The sequence below is a fragment of the Panthera leo genome, chromosome C2 (genome assembly GCF_018350215.1).
Source record: "Panthera leo isolate Ple1 chromosome C2, P.leo_Ple1_pat1.1, whole genome shotgun sequence".
Classification (NCBI taxonomy): Eukaryota; Metazoa; Chordata; class Mammalia; order Carnivora; family Felidae; genus Panthera; species Panthera leo.
Genome location: NC_056687.1, coordinates 90,784,203 through 90,801,335, shown reverse-complemented (window position 1 = coordinate 90,801,335; position 17,133 = coordinate 90,784,203). Strand labels below are relative to the sequence as shown.

The following is a 17,133-nucleotide window of genomic DNA, read 5'->3' as shown; positions in this document are numbered from 1 at the left end:
ACATTTTGTCATAATTTTCTAAGTCATCTCCTTATTTGGGATATTTATGTTGTTTTCTGTAATTGCTATTATAGATTATACTGGGAAGAGTTCAATTATTCTTATAAAATAAATTCCAACTTGCAAGATTGCTATCTTTATTGTTATGAAGAGTAATATTGCCTTACCAATGAGTTGTTTAAACTAGTAATGCCAACAGCAGTAGATGCATCATAAGAGTTTATCCAAAGTTTTGCTGACATTCATTGTTAAAATTGAAAGTGGGATCATGGTGCTGCTTCCAGTGAAGGGAAGCAGACTCTATGCATATTTGTTTTCAGACATGGATATGGAGTATTATAAAACAGTATGTATTAGGATCGGTATCATGTATGGGGATGCAAATAATTGATGAAAAGGTGATTTTTGCTGTATTACATATCATTATTTTGGTCTGGCCCTTGCTCAGTGATACATAAGAAGGTCTTGCTCTTGGTTAGAAGGATCCAGTGCAAGTACAGCATTCTTCTCAGAGCAAAAGATTGTCTTCACTTTCTCAGACCGCTGTGTTTCTTCTAAATAGGAATCTTAGACTTCAGGATGTGCAGAAGGCAGGATAAAATATTTAAAGATGGAAGATAAAAAGATAAAGATGGAATGTAAAATCAGATAAACAAAAGAGTTTACGCTACGGTTGCCTAGTATTGGGAAGTTCTGATAAGTTAGAGTGGGAATATAGCATTCACACAAGGACAGAAGACGTGGTTGTATGCCTATAGGGAGCAAGGGGTTTTAACTGGCATCCCTATATAAATGCAGGACTGTGGGATGGTAGTAGAAAGACTAGAAAGGAATTCACATACTGTTGGAGGAAAGCTTTCTTCATCTGAGCTCCGGATGAAAAAAAAAATCTGTTTTTGGAAATCAAAAACTCTAGCTCAGAATTTTCACTACTATTGTAGTACAGAAACTCCAAGCCAAGAAATTTGCATACAGATTGTCCCCCAGCCAGAGATGCCCCTGGGATGCCTGGCAAAAGCAAATGCAATGCTGGGAAAATATGTATTGGAGAAATACTAAGCAAAAGAAAGATAGAGTAATTATATTAATATCAGAGGGGAATGGGAAGGAAGACTTTAGAAAAAACTTGGGATAGAGAAGATGTAAAGAATAATTGTTCTATGTATTCTGTATAGAAATCCAAAAGATACAGCAACTCCAAATGCATGAATGCGTGAAACTAACTGGGCTAAAAATATGCAATAATTTGATAGTATTACCAGGATAATTAATAAATACAAATCATATGAGAAACTTTAAGATGTCTCAATCATTAACAGAAAATATATACAACAATTCTATAAGGCTATAGCTACACAGTTTTCCAGTTTGATCTATTTGACATGTATAGGAAATGCTGCAGTCATTAACAAGAAAGGCCCATTTTTATATTGAACATTTTATTAAAATGTATATTCTGTATTTATCAGATGCAATACCCTAAGGGTCACAAAACAATTCTCACATAACATCAAAATACCAGTAGCATATAAAGCTTGTTTTCTGCCCACATTTAAGTTAGATATCAGTATTAAAACTGTAACACACACCTTATATTTGGATATTTAAAAAATTATTTGAACTAATATGTATATTATGAAAAGAATGATAAGAGAAATTTTAAAATTTAGAATGTAAGATAATAAGACTGTATCAAAATTAATGTACAACATCTATACAGAAAATCTATAGCCTTAAATACATCCAGGTAGAATTGAACAAAGGTAATAGTCAACATAGAACTTAATATTGAAGTTGAAAAAATATAAAATGAGGATCTACAAATCCCAAAACTCGTTCTTTGAAAATACTAATATATTAGCTACTTCTAGCAAAACTGATAAAGGAAAAATAAGAAACATAAGTGAGTTAAGGACAGAAAAGAGGACAAAATAACAGATGTATGGCAGTGCTTTTTTTTTGGAAGCACAAGAATAGAATGAACAACTAAATCCAAGTGAATTAGAAGAAATAAAAATGTTAAAAATCATAATGTATTTATAACCATTATTATTTATTTGAAAATATTAAGTGAAATGAAAATATACATTGAGAATGTACCCTCTTTCCCCATCCCTCACACAAAATATGAGGATCAGTGTATGTATGAATCCTAGCACTCCTTTGTAAAATGGAAAATCCTCATGCTACATATAAACTCTTAGAAAATCTAGAAAAAGAAGCAAATATCTCTAAATATTTGTGAGGTTGTATAATCCAGATATCAAAATCAGATAAGGACAAAAGGTATGTAAAATTGTCAACCAATAACTTATAAATATTTATTGAAATATCCTAAAAATATTAGTGACCAATTACAGAAAACATATCGTGACCAAGTAGAGCTTATTCCAGGAATATATGCATTTTTTAATATTGTAAAGTGAAAAGGCTTACAATTATCTCAAAAGATGATTTAACATCTGCTTGTGATAAAATCTCTTAGCAAAGTAGGAAGAGAAGTGATATTTTTTCATCTGAAAGAGAATTTTTGAGGAAGGTATAGCAAACATCTTTTTTTAATTTTTAATTTACATATATGTATTTATTTATTCCTCAATTTAGTTAACATACAGTGTAGTCTTGGCCTCAAGAGTAGAATCCAATGATTCATAACTTACATATAACACCCAGTGCTCATCCCAACAAGTGCCCTCCTTAATGCCCATCGCCCATTTTCCCCATCTCCCCCGCCCCTCCACCCCCATCGACTCTAAGTTTGTTCTCTGTATTTGAGTCTCTTATGGTTTGCCTCCCTCTCTGTTTTTTCTTATTTTTCCTTCCCTTCCCCTATGATCATCTGTTAAGTTTCTCAAACTCCACATATGAGTAAAATCATGTGATGTCTGTCTTTCTTTGACTTATTTTGCTTAGCATAATATTCTCCAGTTCCATGCACATTTTTGCAAATGGCAAGCTTTCATTCTTTTTCATGGCTGAGTAGTATTCTGTTGTGGACTTTCCTTAATCCATTCATCAGTTGATGGATATTTGGGCTCTTTCCAAAATTTGGCAATTGTTCATAGCACTGCTATAAACATTGGGGTACATGTGCCCCTTCGAATCAGCAATCTTATATCCTTTGGATAAATTCCTAGTAGTGCAATTGCTAGGTCATAGAGTAATTCTATTTTTAATTTTTTGAGAAACCTCCATACAGTTTTCTAGAGTTACTGCACCAGTTTACATTCCTGCTAACAGTGCAAGAGGATTCCCCTTTCTCCACATCCTCACCAACATCTGTTATTTCCTTAGGTGTTAATTTTAGCCATTCTGACAGGGCTGGGGTGGTATCTCATTGTGATTTTGATTTGTATTTCCCTGATGATGAGTGATATTGAGCATCTTTTCATGTGTCTTTTAGCCATCTGGATGTTTTCTTTGGAAAAGTGTGTATTCATGTCTTCTGCCCATTCTTAATTGGGTTATTTGTTTTTTGGGTGTTGAGTTTGGTAAGTTCTTTATGGATTTTGGGTATTAACCCTTTATCACATATGTCATTTTCAAATATTGTCTTCCATTCCATAGGCTGCCTTTTAGTTTTGTTGATTATTGCCTTCACTGTGCAGAAGCTCCTTACCTTGATGAAGTCCCAATAGTTCATTTTTGCTTTTGTTTCCCTTGCTTCTGGCTATGGGTGTAGTAAGAAGTTGCTAAAGAAATAGATTGGAAAGATTTTTTTTAAAACAAAAAGTAATGACTCTCTTATGTAAAGTTCACTTCTCTGGGCACATGTGGATGGCTCAATTCTTGATTTTAGGTCATAATCTCATTGTTCCTGAGATTGAGCCCTGTGTTGGACTCAGTGCTGACAGCATGGAGCCTGCTTGGGATTCTCTCTCTGCTCTCTCTCTCTCTGCCCCTCACCTCTGCTCTCTCTCTCTCTCTCTCTCTCTCTCTCTCAAAATAAATAAACGTTTAACATATAATAATAATAAAGTTTACTTAATTGGACTATTTGGAACAAATGTAGAACAGAGCATTAAAAACAAACATATGAGTCCAACTGTATGATGTTCTGGAAATAAACAACAGTATGGAGAAATTTAAAAGATCAATGGTTGCCAGGGGTTCAATAAGGAGGGGGTAGAGGAAGGATGAAAAGGTAGAGCACAGGAAATTGTTAGGACAAACTATTCTGTATGATACTGTAGTATTGGATACATGGCGTTATGCATTTTCAATACACATAGTATTTATAACACAAAGGGTGAACCCTAATGTAAACTATGAATTTTAGTTAATAATTATGTATTAATATTGGTCATCAAAGGTAATGAATATATCACACTAATGAAAGATGTTAATAATAGGGTCAGGGGAAAGACACTGGATATTTGGGAACTTTGTACTTTCTGATCGATTTTTCTGTAAATCTGAAACTGCTGTAGGAAACAAATTATATTAATTTAAAACAAACAAAACTGCATAGCACCTGAATTAAAACCACAATACTTGGGCTCTAAGCAGATTTCCTTTTCTCATATATGGGATGCTCAGGCATTCTCTCAGGGCATCTCTACTTTTGTTTTAGTTATACTATTAACAAATCCAGTATACTGATTTCCCATTTAAGTTGTTAGAAAGGGTACATTCAAGGAAGGAAGAAACTTATTTATTGTAACAATTTTCATCTAGCAGAAAAAAGTGATATTGGAAGGTCTGTCAGTATAGACCTGCCACTTTGCATTAGCTACTTTCTAATAGTCACCCCGCCCCCCAACAGAACCTCCTGGCTACCTTTGAACCTCTCTTAGAAACTCCCTTACCTCCAGACTTCTTGGGATCCATCAGATACAGGATTAATATATGTTACCCCTAAAGGTCTTCAAAGACAGCTTTAGGACTGTGACTAATGTATCTCCTGATTGGTGTCTTTGCCTTATTTGTTGTCAAAATGTTTGAATATCAAGCATAGATGCAAGAACTCAAAAAAGGCAAAGCAATATGTGGCAATTTAGAATGGAGGTGAGAAACAAAACAACACAGATGAAAATGAAGACTGAAATATGTGGAAATATGTATAGCTTTAGAAATCTATTCTTTTAATTTTTGTAATACTTTAGTTTTCAATGGGATAATGTAATAGTGAGTCATACAGTAAAGGTTAAATTATCTTCTACGTGTTCTTTTTCTGAAGCTAGAAAAGTACGTAAATTTTTTTGGAAATATCTTTATCTAATACATATTTTTTTTAAATAGGAGTTTTCCACATCTCCCTGAGGTCTTCTGTGTGCTCTCATGTTGAACCTCACTGTAGCTCTGAATGTGAAGTTTAGAATTGTCTATTTAAAGCTCTGAAGTTCTGTGAGGCCAGCAATTGTAACTTAGTCATCATTGTATAACTAGTACCTAAAATAAGTTCTACACAAAATATGGAGAAGATATTTGTCAAAAAGTGTAACTTTTGTTATCTAGAAAAATCCAATTGTTTGTAATGATATTAGATTAATTTGACTTTTTAAGAAAAAATAACACATTATAGGAGAATAAATATCTTAATTTTTTTTTTCAGATCAGAGAATTGTCAGCATGCAAATTCAGACAGTTTCCAAATTCAAAACAGTTACTAATGTTGTTGGATATTTAAAGGGCTTGACATCTCCAGGTAAGTAGGGCTAAGTATTTATATCTATATTTATAATCTATTTATAATCTATACTTTATATGAACCATCACAAGAAAATTCTCTATAACAATGTAATAGCATAATTAAATGACCTACTTTAGATGTAACTAGTTCACACACGCCACTATAAGAGTAAGTCAATATGAAATGAAGAAGTAGGTCTTCATTCTCTTTCTTATTCTCTTCAAAAATAAATCAAAGTAGGAAGTGTAAGGGGAAAAAACCCAAAATGAGAAAACAGAGTTTAGATTTATTAAATTGGCATGTGCCTCATGAAGAAAAACTACAAAAAACCAAAGTTTTTTTGGGTTATTTTGTTTTTTTATTGCTCTTCTCTGTAACACCACTGGAATTTTCACTTTTATCAAGAAAAGACTACTTTAGAAAGAAAATATTTTAGTTTTAATGATGTCTTTTTTAAAAAATAAAAGTTTTTTATTTCCAAAATATGATCTTTCAGTGTTATACTATATTTTCTATGAGCCTTGGTCCACTGACAGTTCTGCCTAATGCCAGGGCTCATGGCTTTAGATTTTGAAGATGCTTATGAAAATGATCACCTGGTAAAATTTTAAATTATTTTCCACCTGTCTTTGGGATGCTTATGGCATCTTCAGATGATGTTATGCAGGCTAAAAAAGTAAAACATACTGGTACATATATTAATTAAGAGATTAATATAACAACACTTCCAAATTGTGAGGTTGAGCCACATGCTGCTATCTGATGTGCTTAGTATGCAGGGTAGAATGCAGTGGTCTATTTAGCACACTTGTGTCACTTTTGTTGATTTGGTTGGGATATTTACTCAAGTTCTCCTTGGAGAATTATTTTTTGCCACGACTTTAGTCAAATTGACTCTATAATTGATAACCCAGAAAATTCTGAAATCAAGTTTTACATACCCCCAAGTTTCCTGCCAGCCAACTTCTATAAAATTTATGGAAGATACATATTTTCTCTGATTTCCTTACAGTAGCAATTGCGAACAACCTCTGATTTAATGTCTTTAAATACAATGTATAAATAGATTTGGAAATTGGTACTGTTGCATTTGAACTATTTCAACCAGTTTTCATCATCAGAATCTGTAACTGAAGCACCAGAAATATTTGTCATCATTGGTGCATTTGCTAGTTTTTATGGAAAAACCAAATTGTACAAAACTATATTAGCTTTAGGGTAAAATAGCTTTCCTAATTGAAATTCAATATAGAAAAAATCAATTTCTTAAAATCAATTTACTAGTAGTATTCTTCAGTGTATAATATGTAAAGCTTCTCAAATTTTGTTTATTTGAATCCTACACAAAAATATTAGGTGCTCATTCACATGATTTTCTTATTTAATGGCTCTGAAAAGTAGAAACAATCATCAATTAGTATTAAGGCTTTTACATATGGTTTATCTAGAATACAGATAATCCCAAGCAGAACTTTCACACATATCTCGGAGATGAGTAAATACATTTCCTGAGTTTCAACCTTTACAGCCACTGTATATATACTATTAATTAAATTTTCATAAAACATTGGCAGATCAAATTTGTTGCTGGTTCAAAAATCAGTATAGAAAACTAAAATAGCTTCACACAGTGATTTCCCATCAAATAGCTTTTTGCTGCCATGAAGTAAAGGGATAATTCATTTATTCCACACATAGGCAGTCCTTATGTGATAGGCCCTGTTAAAAGTGCCTTGCAAATAGTAACTCATTTAAAACTCAAAGCAACTAGGAGGAGAGGCCAACAAGGCAGAGAAGTAGGGGAATCCATACTTCCTGCATCTCTGAAACAAAGATGGGTTGAAGCCAAAGGACTTTGAACCCCAAGAGTCTGGGAGGAAAAGAGTCTGAATCTACTAGGGAGACACTGGGATGGTGGGCCATATGTGGGTGATTACAAACTGGGGCAGATAAAACGGGCTGTGTAGGCATGAAGGGGAGGGATCCCCTTCTGTGGAGAAACAAAGGGAGAGAAATAGCAACTGGGTAAGCATAGGACTGTATCTGGACAAGAGAAAAAACCTCAGATGGGGACGGAGAGGGATCCCATCTCTAACTGTGGGCTTTCTTTGGACTGGGGCGGGTGCCCTGTTCTCGCACCTGGGAGGAGGGAAACCAGTCCTGGACTCAATAGCTGTGTCAGGGGCTCAGTCCACAGTAGGAGAAAGTGGTCCCCTCCTTGGAGTACTGTGAGAGAGGACAAAACAAGCCAGGACCACATATCAGGTGGCATAGAGAGGTGCTTCCCCAGTGCCAGGGCTCACAGAGCAGGAGTTTAAATCCCAGCCAAGCTCCAGGGCATGGGAGTCAATGGAACAAGACAGACCGCCTCGTCTGCACCCATAGCACAGTGTGGATGGCTCCACAGGGTCTGTGGAGAAGAGACTGGGTGGGGGAGGGGGGGTTGCCATTTCTCTCCCCACCACCACCAAGGTGGAGCCTCAGGGATTGATCTGCAGGGCCCACAGTGAAGGCAGGACTCATCTACACCAAACCATGCCCCTCCGTGCCGGGTGACTGCATATCTACTGGGACAGGATAGATGCTGAGGAACCAGAGGACCCACTCCTCCAGACCAGTGCTGCTGCATTGCCTGGATTAATTCTCAGATAATTCTTGTTATTTAGATATATTCTTCCTTCATTTTCTCCTTCTTATCTCTTCCCTCCTCTAGGCTGGTTACTCTGGTTATTGATTTGTCTAAACAGACATATTTAATCCATTCTCTTGATACATGTTCTATACCTCCTTCTTTACTTCCCTTTCTCTGTCTCTGGAATAATCAAGCCATATAGTTTCTCTGTCTGGGTAACTTTATCTTAATTTCTTCTCCGCCTGCCCCCTTCCTTAATTTCCTTTCTCTCTCTCTCTGGATTAAGCCTTTTAGTCTCTCTGCCTGGTCAATGTTTATTGCTTCTTTTTCCCCACCCCTGTCATTTTTCTCTTTGTATGTGCCCTTCCATCAGCATCACCTCCACCCTGTTCTTTACTTGTAGTGGGTGTTTCTGGTTTTTTACTTTTGGATTGTTTTTTGTTTGTTTGTTTTTTGTTTGTTTGTGTGTTTGCATGTTTTTGTTTCCTGTTTGTTTTCCTTTCCAGGGCTACTTCAAGGAACAAATAAAAGCACATTTGGTGGAGAGCCCAAAACATCACTAGGAAAATAACCAAAGTCACAACAACAGAAAGCAAGTAACACTCTCCCAAAAAAAAAATACCTCCTGAAGGGCCAGGCCCTGGACAGTGTGTGTCGCCCCTTTAATATAGCAGTGCTTGCAGATGGAGAGCACACAACAAGCTTTTAAAACTCATGAGGCAGGGGCGCCTCGGTGGCTCAGTTAGTTAAGCATCCACCTTCAGCTCAGGTCATGATCTTGCGGTTTGTGAGTTCAAGCCCCGTGTCGGGCTTTGTGCTGACAGCTCAGAGCCTGGAGCCTGCTTCAGATTCTGTGTTTCCTTCTCTCTCTGCCCCTCCCCTGCTCACGCTCTGTCTCTCTCTGTCTCAATAATAAATAAAACATTAAAAAAAAAAAAAAAACTCATAAGGGACAGAAAACTAGCCAAAATGACCAAACAGAAATTCTCCTCAAAAAAAAATTCCAGGGAGAAGTGACAGCTAAAGAATTGATCAAAACAGATATAAGCAATATAACTGAACAAGAATTTAGAATAATAGTCACAAGATTAATCACTGGTCTTGAAAAAAACATAGAAGATAGCAGAGAATCTATTGCTGCAGAGATCAAGGAACTTAAAAAAAGTCGTGATGAGTTTAAAAATGCTATAAATGAGGTGCAAAATAAAATGCAGGTGACCACAGCAAGGATTGAAGAGGCAGAGGGGAGAATAGGTTAATTAGAAGATAAAATTATGGAAAAAGAGGAGGCTGAGAAGAAAGAGATTAAAGAAATCCAGGATCACAAGAGGAGAATTAGAGAACTAAGTAATGCAATTCATATTGTTCCATAACAAATGGAACAATATCTGTATCATAGGAATTCCAGAAAAAGAGAGAGAAAGGGGCTGAAGGTGTATTTGACCAATCATAGCTGAGAATTTCACCAATCTGGGGACGGAAACAGACATTGAAATCAAAGAGGCACAGAGAACTCCCTTTAGACATAACTTGAATCAATCTTCTGCACAATATATCATAGGAAAACTAGCAAAATACCAGGATAAAGAGAGAATTCTGAAAGCAGTTAAGGATAAACGGGCTTTATCATACAAAGTAGACACATAAGGGTAGTAGCCGACCTATGTATTGAAACTTGGCAGGCCAGAAAGGAATGGTAGGAAATATTCAATGTGATGAACAGGAAAAATATGCAGCCAAGAATCCTTTACCCAGCAAGCCTGTCATTCAGAATAGAAGGAGAGATAAAAGTTTTCCCAAACAAACAAAAACTGAAGGAATTCATCACCACTAAACCAGCCCTACAAGAGATCCTAAGGGGGACTCTGTGAGAGAAATGTTGCAAGGACCACAAAGGACCAGAGACATCACTACAACCATGAAACCTGCAGATAACACAATGGCTCTAAACCCATATCTTTCAATAATAACACTAAATGTAAATAGACTATATACTCCAATCAAAACACATAGGGTATCAGAATGCATAAAAAAACAAGACACATCTATTTGCTGTCTACAAGAGACCCATTTTAGACCTGAGGACACCTTCAGATTGAAAGTGAGGGGATGGAGAACTATCTATCCTGCTACTGGAAGTCAAAAGAAAGTTGGTGTATGACCACCTGGGTGGCTCAGCTGGTGAAGCATCCGACTTCGGCTCAGGTCATGATCTCACAGTTCGTGGGTTCAAGCCCCACATCAGGCTCTGTGCTGACAGCTCAGAGCCTGGAACCTGCTTCAGATTCTGTGTCTCCCTCTCTCTCTGCCCTTCCTCTGCTCACACTCTCTCTCTCTCTTTCAAAAATAAATAAACATTAAAAAAATTAAAAGAAAAAAAGAAAGCTGGTGTAGCCATACTTAGACAAACTAGACTTTAAATTAAAGGCTGTCACAAGAGATGAAGAAGGGCTTTATATAATAATTACAGGGTCTATCCATCAGGAAGAGCTAACAACATAAATATCTATGCACCGAATTTGAGAGCACCCAAATATATAAAACAATTAATCACAAACAAAAGCAATCTTATTGGTAAGAATGTGGTAATTGCAGGGGACTTTAATACTCCACTTACAACAATGGACAGATCATCTAGACACAGAATCAGTAAGAAACAATGTCCCTGAATGATACATTGGACCAGATGGCCGTGACAGATGTATTTAGAACTCTGCATCCTAAAGCAACAGAACATACTTTCTTCTCAAGTGCACATGGAACATTCTCCAAGATAGATCACATGTTGGGTCACAAAACAGCCCTCAATAAATACCAAAGAATTGAGATCATACCATGCACACTTTCAGACCACAATGCTATGAAACTTGAAATCAACCACAGGAAAAAGTCTGGAAAACCTTCAAAAGCATGGAGGTTAAAGAACACTGTACTAAAGAATGAATGGGTCAACCAGGCAATTAGAGAAGAAATTAAAAATTATATGGAAACAAATGAAAATGAAAACACAACAATCCAAACCCTTTGGGATGCAGCAAAGGCAGTCCTAAGAGAAAATACATTTGCAATCCAGGCCTATCTCAAGAAACAAGAAAAATCCCAAATACAAAATCTAATAGCACACATAAAGGAAATAGAAGCAGAACAGCAAAGACACCCCAAAACCAGCAGAAGAAGAGAAATAATAAAGATCAAAGCAGAAATAAGCAATAGAGAATCCAAAAATAAAATAAAACAAAACGAAACAAAAACAAAACAGTAGAATGGATAAATGAAACTAAGAGTTGGTTTTTTGAGAAAATAAACAAAATTGATAAACCTTAGCTAGGCTTCTCAAAAAGAAAAGAGAGAGGACCCAAATAGATAAAATCATGAATGAAAATAGATTTATTACAACCAGTCCCTCGGAAACACAAGCAATTATCAGGGAATATTATGAAAAATTATATGCCAACAAACTGGAAAACCTGGAAGAAATGGTCAAGTTCCTAAACACCCACATACTACTAAAACTCAAACCGGAAGAAATAGAAAATTTGAACAGACCCATAACTAGTGAAGTAATTGAATCAGTTATCAAAAATCTCCCAACAAATAAAAGAACTGGACTCTTCCCTAGGGAATTCTACCAGACATTTAAAGCAGAGTTAATACCTATCCATCTCAAGCTGTTCCAAAAAATAGAAATGGAAGGAAAACTTCCAGACTCATTCTGTGAAGTATGAAGAAAAACCAGACAGAAACCAACAAAAAAAGAGAACTACTGGCCAATATCTCTGATGAATATGGATGCAAAAATTCTCACCAAGATACTAGCAAATCGAATTCAACAGCATATAAAAAGAATTATTCACCATGATCAAGTGGGATTCATTCTTGGGCTGCAGGGCTGGTTCAATATTTGCAAATCAATCAATGTGATACATCACATTAATAAAAGAAAGGCTAAGAACTATATGATCCTGTCAATCGATGCAGAAAAAGCATTTGACAAAATACAGCATCCTTTCTAATAAAAATCCCCAAGAATGTTGGGATAGAAGGAATATCCTTAAACTTCATAAAAGCCATTTATGAAAAGCCCACAGCTAATATCATCCTCATGCGGAAAAACTGAGAGCTTTTCCCCTGAGATCTGGAATACAACAGGGACTTCTACTCTCACCATTGTTGTTTAACATAGTGTTGGAATTCCTAGCATCAGCAATCAGAAAACAAAATGAAATAAAAGGCATCAAAATTGGCAAAGAAGAAGTCAAGCTTTCACTTTTCACAGACAACATAATACTCTACATGGAATATCTGACAGACTCCACCCAAAGGCTGCTAGAACTGATACATGAATTCAGCAAAGTCACAGGGTACAAAATCAACATACAGAAATCGGTTGTATTTTTATACAGCAATAATGAAGAACCAGAAGGAGAAATAAAGAATTGATCCATTAACAATTGCACCAAGAACTGTAAAATACCTGGGAATAAACCTAACCAAAGGTGTAAAAGATCTGTATGCTGAAAACTATAGAAAGCTTATGAAGGAAATTGAAGAAGACACAAAGAAATGGAAAAACATTCTGTGCTCATGGATTGGAAGAATAAATATTTTTAAAATGTCAATACTACCCAAAGCAATCTACATATTCAATGCAGTCTCCATCAAAATTGCACCAGCATTCTTCTCAAAGCTAGAACAATCCTAAAATTTGTATGGAACCACAAAAGACCCCAAGTAGCCAAAGTAATATTGAAAAAGAAAACCAAAGTGGGAGGCACCACAATCCCAGACTTTAGCCTCTAATACAAAGCAGTAATCATCAAGACAGTATGGTATTGGTACAAAAACAGACACATAGACCAATGGAATAGAATAGAGACTCCAGAATTGGACCCACAAAAGTATGGCCAACTAATCTTTGACAAAGCAGGAAAAAGTTTTTCCAATGGAAAAAACACAGTCTCTTTAACAAATGGTGCTGGGAGAACTGTACAGCAACATGCAGAAGAATGAAATTAGAACACTTTCTTACACCATTCACAAAAAATAAACTCAAAATGGATGAAGGACCTGAATGTGAAACAGGAAACCATACCCTAAAGGAGAAAGCAGGCAACAACCTCTTTGACCTCACCCACAGCAATTTCTTACTCAACACATCTCCAAAGGCAAGGGAATTAAAAGCAAAGATGAACTATTAGGACCTCATCAAGATAAAAAGCTCCTGCCCTGCAAAGTAAACAATCAACATAACTAAAAGGCAACCAACAGAATGGGAAAAGATATTTGCAAATGACATATTAGATAAAGGGCCAGTATCCAAAATCTATAAAGAACTCACTAAATTCCACACCCAAAAAACAAATAATCCAGTGAAGAAATGGGCAGAAGACATCAATAGACAATTTTCCAAAGAAGACATTCAGATGGCCAAGGGACACATGAAACGGATGCTCAATGTGACTTCTCATCAGGGAAATACAAATCAAAGCCACACTGAGATACTACCTCACGCTGGTCAGAGTGGCTAATATGAACAAATCAGGAGACTATAGATGCTGGAGAGGATGTGGAGAAATGGGAACCTCTTTCACTGTTGGTGGGAATGCAAATTGGTGCAGTCACTCTGGAAAACAGTGTGGAGTTTCCTCAAAAAATTAAAAATAGAACTACCCTATGACCCAGCAATAGCACTGCTAGGAATTTACCCAAGGGATACAGGAGTGCTGATGCATACGGGCACATGTACCCCAATGTTTACAGCAGCACTTTCAACAATAGCCAAATTATGGAAAGAGCCTAAATGTCCATCAACTGATGAATGGATAAAAAAAATATGATTTATATACACAATGGAATTCTACATGGCAATGAGAAAGAATGAAATCTGGCCTTTTGTAGCAATGTGGATGGAACTGGAGGGTATTATGCTGAGTGAAATAAGTCAGTCAGAGAAAGACTGATACCATATGTTTTCACTCATATGTTCCAAGATGTAGATCTTGAGAAACTTAACAGAAAACCATGGAGGAGGGGAAGGGGGAAAAAACGTTACAAACAGAGAGGGAGGGAGGCAAACCATACCAGATTTTTAAATACAGAGAACAAACTGAGGGTTGATGGGTGGGGGAGAATGGAAAGTGGGTGAAGGGCATTGAAGAAGGCACTTGTTGGGATGAGCACTGGGTGTTATATGGAAGCCAATTTGATAATAAATTATATTTTAAAAAAAATTAAAAAATAAAACTCAAAGGAACTGAATAATGTATGTACCATTTGTATTTTGATTTTATACTGAATAAATTAAGGCATAAAGAGCTTAGATAAGCTTCCCAAGGTCATATAACTAGCAAATTGAATAGACTGGATCCAAACGCAAGGAGGCTGGCTTCAAAGTCTGCACCATTGAGCTATGGGACATCTCTGAATAAAATAACACTCGGTGAAGAAACCTTTTACATGAAAGTATAGGACTATTTAGTGAAATAAATATAGTTCTATACCAATAGCATTCAATGGTAACAAAATCAGAGGAAACTCTGGAGATATGCTTTTATTCTACCTTATTATTGGCAATAGTCTGTAACGTATATTGAGCAGGCCCCATCTATGTGTCATGCAGATCTTTTTCATGTTGTATCTAATGGATTTTGTATGATTATATGAAATATGTGAAAAGATAACTTTTACAGGTGTGCCTGAGTGGCTCAGTTGGCTGAGTGTCTGACTCTTGATTTCAACTCAGGTCATGATCCCAGTTTCATGGGATTTAAGCCCTCATCTGACTCCACACTGAGCATGCAGCCTGCTTAAGATTCTGTCCCTTTCTCCCTCTGTCCTTTCCCCCCTTTTGTGCTGAGTCTCTCTCTAAAAAAGAAGAAAGGGAAGGGAAGGGAAGGGGAGGGAAGGGAAGGGGAGGGAAGGAAACTTTTACAGTAGTTGGATGACTTTTGATGTTGATTTTTTTTTCTTCAGAGAGACGAGATAAAACTATAAGTTGGAAGCTATAATTAATTTCCTAAATACTTCATTTGGATTTTTTCAAAATCCATACATGACTACCACATTATTTAATATTTATAGCTACTGATAAGCATTCCCTCATATGTATTAATAGTTCATTAATATTTACTGAGCATACACACATTGTTTACAGGGCACTTCCCACTATGATTCTGGAAAAATGTTAGATAAAGGTTTCATTGTGGCATATTTGTATACTTCATTAATTAAAATGCGTGTTGTAAAGGACAGTAATATGGATCTAAGCTTTGGAATCATAATTGAGTTCAGCAGCTGCCTCTGCTTTGATATACACAGATGTGTGAATCAAGACAGTGGGTGAAAAATGTTAAAGTAGTCTTAATTATTAGAACAATTTTACATAATTGTTGCTCGGTTGTGCAATAGGATTATGTAAATGTCATTAAATTTATTGTTAGGGTTTATATTTTGTGTTAATGGCCCTTGTTTTCTTCTGTTTCCAGATCGGTATATCGTAGTTGGCAGCCGTCATCACACTGCATACAGTTATTATGGACAAGAATGGGCCAGCAGCACTGCCATAATCACAGCTTTTATCCGGGCCTTGATGTTAAGAGTTAAGAGAGGGTGGAGACCAGACCGCACAATTGTTTTCTGTTCATGGGGAGGAACAGCTTTTGGCAATATTGGCTCATATGAATGGGGAGAGGTAAATGTACATTAATTAATATGTTCTTCTGGCTCTCGTGCACTCACTGTCTCTTTTTGACTGACAAAATAAAGTTGTCAAAACCAAGGATAAGAATGTGCCTCTCAACCATCTGCTAATTTGTTGAGATCACCTGTAAGAATGAGGGGGAATTAGATCACAGTGAATTATGTATGACCTGCAACTACCTTACTCTTGCTGCTACCAGACCTATAGACTATGATATACCCACAATTGTATTTGCCTGGTTATTGTATTTCTCCTTAGACAGGTTGACAATTACTGGACAAGAAAAGATCAAGTGATGCATGCAATTACTTTTTTTCTTTTTAACTTTCTAGCAATTATCTGGAATTAGGAAACAATCTGTTATGTTAAATGTCTACTACTCTAACATTATATCTTAGCTCTACAGTTTGTAGATTGGCCTCAAAATATTGGTTTCCTTTCTTCTTCCCTTTCTTCCTCCCTCCCTCTACTCAATTCTCCTATTTTTTTTTAATGTTTATTTATTTTTGAGAGAGAGAGAGAGAGAGAGCAATTTGGGAAGGGACAGTGAGAGAGGGAGACACAGAATTTGAAGCAGGCTCCAGGCTCTGAGCTGTCAGCATGGAGCCCCAGGTGGGGCTCGAATTCACGAACCATGGGATCATGACCTGAGCTAAAGTTGGACATTTAACTGACTGAGCCACCTAGGTACCCCTCAATCTTCCTATTCTTATACCTCTATCTTTCTGTCTCTTCTGCATCTACCTATTAACCTATCTATCTATCTAAACTACCTTAGGAAGCCTTTATTCAAATGAAATCTAGCATACAGTGGATCATTGTTAGAATACCACTGGAATATTTAAGTTTCAAACCTTTTGATATGTCTCTGTTTCACAAATGCACTGTATTTTTAATGGGATATAACAACCAATAATTGGATTGATGCCATATTAAAAATAATGAAAATATTGTAAAACTCTCAGATATTCTATTTACTTTGTGATTTTTTTTAAAAAAGAAGTTTAGTGGGAAAATGTAGGGGAAAAAATCTATACAATTTTATCTAAGAAAATAAAACAATTTGATATTCTAGTTTGTTTGCTGCCTCAGCTTTGGGAAAAAAAGAATCCTAAATATCTAAGGGCAAATTCTATTATTTCATTTTTTTATTTAAGTACTCACAACAAA

At 36.1% G+C, this 17,133-nt stretch overlaps 1 protein-coding gene across 16 annotated transcripts in view; it reads left to right on the top strand.

The window, feature by feature from the left end:
* Nucleotides 1-17,133, top strand: part of NAALADL2 (N-acetylated alpha-linked acidic dipeptidase like 2) — a 1,343,235-nt gene that overhangs the window by 1,007,865 nt on the left and 318,237 nt on the right. For all 16 annotated transcript variants that reach the window (XM_042954993.1, XM_042954989.1, XM_042954981.1 and 13 more), the window contains 2 exons: nucleotides 5,555-5,647; nucleotides 15,749-15,954. In XM_042954993.1, the coding sequence (XP_042810927.1) occupies nucleotides 5,555-5,647; nucleotides 15,749-15,954 (299 nt within the window). The remainder of the gene's footprint in view (nucleotides 1-5,554; nucleotides 5,648-15,748; nucleotides 15,955-17,133) is intronic.